Source organism: Musca vetustissima, unplaced genomic scaffold, assembly GCF_032173495.1.
Source record: "Musca vetustissima isolate MV318-11 ecotype Yass unplaced genomic scaffold, APGP_CSIRO_Mvet_v1 utg635868, whole genome shotgun sequence".
Lineage (NCBI taxonomy): Eukaryota > Metazoa > Arthropoda > Insecta > Diptera > Muscidae > Musca > Musca vetustissima.
The window spans coordinates 6,494-13,937 of NW_026877450.1; the positions used below are offsets into that span (position 1 = coordinate 6,494).

The 7,444-nt window shown below is 37.8% G+C and overlaps 1 protein-coding gene across 1 annotated transcript; it reads left to right on the top strand.

Moving 5' to 3' along the window:
• Positions 1–6,060: 6,060 nt before the first annotated feature.
• On the top strand, positions 6,061–7,240 carry LOC133322042 (uncharacterized; the record flags this gene model as incomplete). Its single annotated transcript, XM_061531109.1, has 2 exons — positions 6,061–6,339; positions 6,411–7,240. Coding segments are annotated over 2 exons (1,047 nt in total), but the record flags the coding sequence as incomplete, so codon positions are not given.
• Positions 7,241–7,444: the final 204 nt, after the last annotated feature.

Consider the following 7,444-nt stretch of genomic DNA (forward strand, 5'->3'; position numbering starts at 1 on the left):
TTCCACTTGATCTTTCCATCGAATTAATGGTCTTCCCTTTCTGCGTGAACCATCAGTTGGCTCGCTTTTGTATGCCTTTTAAGCTGGTTCATCCTCATCCATTCTCACAACATGACTTACCCACCGTAGCCGCTGTAGCTCGATACGCCTATGTCGATGTCCGAGAATAGATGGTACAACTCATAATTCATTCAATGGGGATATTAAAAGTCGATAGATCTTCCGGATAATTTTTCTCTCAAACACTCCAAGAGCAGCCTCATCCGCTTGCGCAATTACCCTTGCTTCAGATCGATACAACAGCAAGGGTAGTATCTGCGTATTGTAGATTGTGAGTTTGGTCTGGCGAGAGGTTGCCTTGTTCTTAAATTGCTTACTGTTGGATTTCAAAACTGATGTTATTAGTTTTGCTTATGGCGGTACCGAGGTATATAAAATTGTTGGCTACCTCGAAGCTGTAGATCTCAAGTTCCACATTTGGTCCGAGTCTACTGGACGTCTCGCGCGTTGATACCATCACCATTTACTGTCTCAGTCTTCTCGCCATTTACTGCTAATCCCCCTTTGTCAGACTCCTTCTCAATTCGTCACCTCGTCTGAATCCTCGTTCGGTATTGAAGGGCTCCGAGAGGTCATTTCGGACTTTAATTGCTGACCTTGTGCCATTTAAAGTTATCTTGCATAGCCGTATTAATTTCGCAGGAATTTCGAACATAGACTTGGCTTTAAACACCTCTGAACGGATAGAATATGGCCTTATAGTCGAATAGGTGGAATGTGTCAATGTATTTTTCGTGGGTCCTTTCTGACCACCAGTCTTGAATAGTTCGGCTGGTAACGCATCGGCACCTGCTGATTATTATTCTTCAGCCGATTGATTGCTATTTTGACCTCATCTTGGCTTGTATACCACACTCTATACCGTCATCTCTTATTGGTCATGCCGAAGTTTTTCAAAATGATCCTTCTAGCTGTAGCTTCCTTATGTACCTTCCTAATGGTTGTAGCTTCCACCTGGCTTCCTTCTTCATCTCTACAGGAGGATGTGCCTGCGCCAAAGCGTTCAGTACATCTCGATTTGCTCCCGCTCACGTTTTTCTTGTTCTTTCTTCAATTTTCGGAACATACGTTTCTCCTCTCTCCATTTCTCTCGATAATTCTCCATCGCATCACTTGTTGCTACTGTCTGCAGGGTTGCCCGCTGCGTTTTTCACATCAGTAGCATTACGGCACTCCTGATCGTACCACGGGTTTCTTGATGGTGGTCTTTGGTACCCAAGTGTTGCTTTTGCTGCAGTTTGTAGGGAGTGGGCAATTCTTTGCCATTCTGCATCTATATTAAGTTGGTAAGTTGAGCAGAGTAGGTTTCTTCTATCTGTTGTGTTTGCAGCTTTTTGACTTAGAGTTTCTATGTTACATTAGACCGCACCTTTGCTGTTACATTAAGGCGAACCTTCACTGTCACTGGGTAATGGTCTGAATCGATATTCCACCCTCGTATCGATTGAACGTCTAAAACCCTGGGTGAATGCCTTCCGTCTATCACAACATGATCAATGTGTGTACATCGAGATGATTGAACCTGCTGCTGCTAACTACGATATTTTTTGCTGCCGTTGTCGGATGTTTCTTCATGAGGCTGAATTTTCCGACGGTGGGACCAAAAATATGTTATATTATTTATATTATTTCTCCTGTTAACCATAAATCCATATCCAAATTCATGTCTCGTTTCATGGCAGCTTTAATACAGAGCGTAATCATCATATTTACTTACGCCAGTCCCTTTCCATCGCACACAATAATATCGGCTTTGTACTTCTTGAGTACATCCGCCAAAGCGAAAACTGTGGCTGTTCTGTTCAACGTGCGCATATTCGAAATGCAGTTCGAGGTCCTTTATACGTTTGCGAGGGTCGTCAAATTTGGAGGGTTTGGTCTTCTTTTTCGTTGCTTTTTTATAGTAGGATGTGTTTTCCGAATGTGGGCAACTAACGGATGTTGAAAGCAGCTACCATGGTGACACCGCGGGGAGGTTAGTGTCCACAGTGGGGATGAAAGAGGGACCAAGAAAAGCCTGGGATTCGCCATGTTGGAACCAATCAGAGCCGATAACGAATCACGTTTTTAGGCTTATATTCCGAATGTCCAAATAACCGAACATTCTACATTAAACTGTTTTTAACGAAAACATAACTTAATTAAAGGATGTCGTTTTTAATTGAATTAACTTCACAAATTCTTATCAAATGTTTCGAATGTCATTGCGGAAGTGAATTCTATCATTCCGTTCGGTTATCTTAATTAGAACTGGATTTACCCGACTTCTAACTATTCACAAAGTACAAATACGTATTTTCCCAATATTCTATATTAAATATCTTTGATTATGTATTTACAATAACGTACTACGCATTTCGGTTGTATGTACCTTTGAATAGTTATGATATTTACTTTGTTCTCACTCAAGTCATTGACTGTCATTTTTCCAGACTATCAGTATTGATAAAATCAATCTAACAATCTAAAGCTGATATCAATTGAAATTAAATGTCAGATAAATATATTAAAATGATCAATCAAATCAATTTTTTGGAATTTGAATAGTAAAAAAAAACATTTGCTTGTCACCTTTGAAAATGTCAAAACTATTTAAGTTTAACATGTCACTCACCCAATCATTCATACATATGGCGAAGGGAACCATAGCTAACAATGCAAAAACGTATTCAAAATCCTACGCTAATTTACAAACTATAATAACCCCCTCCACCTCTATAAAAATTATAATAATATATGTATCATTTAATTCAATTGAATTGGCGGCGTATCTCGATACCCTACCCATGTCTTACAATGTGTAGTTTTTTTCTTTTTGTGCTAATAAGATTATAGGTGGCAATTAATGTGATTAGGTTTTAAATTGAAACTTCCGTCAAAATGACTGGCAATCTACATAGGTTTGTATATTGTATTGGTTTGTTTGTATGTTGCTAGGTATTTATTTTTGCGTGTATTGTTAGGTGTTTCCCAGTAAAATTGATTGGCTCGGCTGAATGAATGAATGAAACTCTTAAGAAATTATGATCACACAACCATAATAAATACTTGGTAAATGGGTATTTGATGGACATGAGGGACATTCCTAAGTTAATTCTATTGAATGGCTTACAATCGAGAAAAAATGTTCGACGATTTTGATATTTGAAGTGACGGATTACTGAATAAAATAATCAAATCAACTACTATGTTGTAAGGGACATATTCGACCCGAACTGATTTGGACCGTTCACGTATTTTTTAACTTTACACAATAAAATGGTTGGGGTATAAATGTTGTCAATCCGTTTTTTGTTTAATATTTGCCCGACGTCCTATAAAGTGAATACAGATTTAGTTATAGATTTGTGCCGTTTCGAAAAAAATAGTTCAAATTAACTATTCCGCAAAAGGAACGATCGGCAACAGACACTGCTCTTTCGTTCAACTACTTTCTTTTGCTCCAGATTTTCCTTTTTACTACCGTTCACCGAATTCCTTTTGATCTAATGGCCCGTCTAGATCTTCCCATTCATCGAACTAATTAACAGATGTGCGCCAATTTACGATTGACTCAAAGGAACTAAATGAATGAACTAGCACATTTTGCGGGACGAACCGAAAAAAATAACCGCAAAAGGAACTAGACCAACCAACATTAGTCCATGTATACTTATAGCAGGTATCTCGTTTTAAATCAAATTCTTTCTTCTTATGATTTTCACAATTAAAAAAATACAATCTGCATTTTCTTTTGGGTTCTGTTATAGTAGAATTCCCCTGTGGGGTATGTTATGGTAGCTACTCCTTTTCATTTAAATTTATTTTTTCAAAAAGAGCGCTTCTACCGTGGGGAAGAACAATGATGCCTGAATGTAGCCCAGTTTCAAGAGCCATCAAAAAGTACCAACGTGGTAAATGTTGAAGTACCGCGGAGTGAGCGGAGAAGCATGCCCCTAAAATATACGTCATTGAACGCTTGAAATTTCATCAGTTCACTGCCAAGAGAAAGACAAAGAGGATCGCAATAATAGACATAGAACTCGCGTTCTAGCTCTTCTTGCCTGAAACCCAGCACCCAGAACAACAAGTTGCAGATCAGTTTCGAAGAACAAACTATGGCTTTGAATGACTAACCAAAATATTTTGACATTGTCAGGGTGGTAAATTTGACGTTTTATTTTTGGTATTGATATGCATTTATAAACGAATGGCCTATAATTTCGTATTTCGGTTCTTCGGCATTTCACTCTTAAAAATATATTATTTTTTCATTAAATTACCGTCGATAGATATCTGTACCATAGGGGTTTTATGTCAATCAAGGATTATGGTAATCCCTCCTGGGTAATGATCCAATATGAACATATTTGGCCATAGCTAAACATATATAATTATCGGGACACCACGTACCATAACGAATTCTGACATTTTATTTCCTTTCGATTTATACACATCTCATTAACGTCTGATTGAAGGGCTGAAGGCCGTACCGTATATAAAACATTCCCGAGTCTGAATGTGAATCATACTGATCGATTTAAATTATATTGTAAGTACCAGGGTAGGAGACTGTCTGAAAATATATTCGCCAACCTTCACGAACCCCAAATGCCAAATTTAAGTGAGACAATTCAGTTAAAACCTTTCAGATGCTGAAAATGTGGCGAGACTTTTAAAAGATAATATGTTAACCCTTTCAGTGTTTTTGTCGAATATATTCGACATTTAAAATTACTCTCTTCCTTTGCAATTTTTCGGTTATCCTATGTAGCGTTACAGTTGATGTCTTTATCTGTGATGAAAGATAGACAAAACTGTCCGAGGGTTAAAAAAAGAATTGATTTTTTTCTAAACTCTGGGCCTTCATATGATTTTAAGTACAAAATTTTAAATTTGTATTCCGACAAAAATTTTCTTTGACACTGAAAGGGTTAAAATATCGAAAATTGGATGGGTTCTTAATATGGTCTTATACCAAGAGCCGAGAATTTCAAAATTTAGCCATTTCGATTAAAAATACTTCTGGATGCATCAATAGAATTATAATCGGGTGGGAATCTATGGGGCCAATGTCAAAACGAGAAATTTTCTATCGATAAATTTTCATGTTTAGGCATTTGGAGGTAGAAAAACTCCAAGAAATCGGAATGAGAAATGACGAAAGGGTGTAGCTAAAACCTTAAAGATCCCGAAAGCAGAGCGGAAATTTTATATGAGGATAATGTCAAAAAGCAGAAAATTTGGCGGGCCCTTGTATGGTCTCATACAATGAGTCCAAAATGTCAAATTTTAGTCACATCGATTGAAAAATACACGTAGGGCCATCCAAAGAACTGTAAGTAGATTATATCAAAATAACGGAAAATGAACGGGACCTGTATGGAAAATGTTCTTATACCAAAAAATGTGGACCTATATATCAAATTTCAAAATACCAAATCCTTAGTGTATTTGGAATATTGGTTTAGATTTCAATTTATTATCAAGAACTATGTAATTCATTTAAATATAGTTTTACACGTCCTGACACATTGCAACCTTGAAACGAACATACATTTTTCTTTGAGTGTAAAAAATGTCCACATCACCTACTGACAGTGCAATCGAGTCTGAAGTTAAAAATATTACATAAAATTATTAGAATTCTTTAAGAATAGAAACTCAATTACACACCCTTTTAAATAGAACCACAATTAGAGGTCTGCCTCTTTGGCGGGTTAGCTATTACAATGATAAATTATGAATTTTGAGGCTTGCGATAAGAACAAGAAAAACCAATCAATGTTTTGTGGTAGCAGAATATTATAGCCGACTTGAAGGTCTCCTGTCAAAGAGAAAAATGGCATGAAGTGAAATATGTTAGAGGAATTTTTGTGTTGAATAAATTCCTTCAGACACAAAACACACCTAATATTCGGACATGCACACGAAATATGCAAATTAGGAAAATGTTCACACGAACTTAATTTTTTTAGATAAATAATTAATTTTGTTTTGGTTTTTTGCTTTCATTTTCAGATTTTACTACTTGTGGCAATAGTGGCGTTGGCAGCTCCCAGTTACGGTCAAACCAAGACAGGCCTGCGCCGCAAACCAAAAATCTACAATGCCCTGATAACCACCGATGAAAATCTCGTACAAAGTAGAGCCTATCCGGTAATACAGCCGACCATACATGAATCTGGAATTGCTCATTATGCACCCTTTGGTCCCTATGGTCCATATACGGGTTACTATAATCCTCATGTAGTAAGATTTGGTCAACCGATTGCACCGAATTTAATGCTTAAAGAACAGGTTTGTCACAGTGTTAAGTGGAGGGAAATAATCTCAGAAAAATAGTACTAATATCTACTCATTTTTTACAGTTACCCTACCCTCTGCCAGTACCACAATTTCCACCGCAAATAATGGGACAACCCTTGGGACCACAACCCCAACCATATCCTGGCTACCCATTGCCACCAAATACGCCGACAGAACAAAAACCTGCGGATGACCAGACACCACCCACGGCAGCAGGACCTGAGCAAGCAGCAGCACCCACCGTACAACCACCCACAATGCTAATGCCAAAGGATCCAAAACCTGAAGATAAAATGCCATCGGAACAATTACCCATACCATTGAATCAATATGGTCTCCCACCCTCACTAATTCCTCTTAGGCAACCCGGCCCATATCCTCAACCCGCTCCCGCACCTGGACAACCCCAATCACCCTATTTGCCGCCATATGGTTTCAATCAATTTCCACCACTCTACTATAAAAATCCACCCGTTTTAAGACAACAATTCCTGCCACCCTATGGATATTTGCCAACAGGACCACAATTTCCACTGAGCAATGCAATTCCCAAGGATGACAGTTATCCTCCAAAAGCTCCAACTCCAGCTCCTCAATTACCACCACCACCTGCTGCACCTCCCGCACCCCAACCACCTGCAACTGAAGCACCACCAGCAGCTCCCGAGCCACCAGTAACACCACCCCCACCTCCCTCACCACCCACAGACAATGAACCAACCGCCACAAATTTTGAAAATATTAAAAATGGTTCCAAGAGTCCCGACAGCAATGTACCCGATGTTCCACCACCACCAATACCATCCGGTGCCAAATCAAAACAATCTTAAATTCGATTGTTTTTTGTCTTTTTTTTTTGTAATTATTTAGGGAAATTTTCTTTGCGCTAAGTTATTATTTATTGAAAATTTTTTATTAACCCTTTCACTTGAAATGGAAATTCTAAAACGAGTTTCCAAAAAAATATATTTAATAAAAAATCTAGATTAGAGATTCTGTTAAGTAACTAAGTTATATATGCACTAAACTAACTACATACATACAAACGAATATATAATCAGCAATTGGATTGAGTTGCGGTTTTAAATAAAAAATA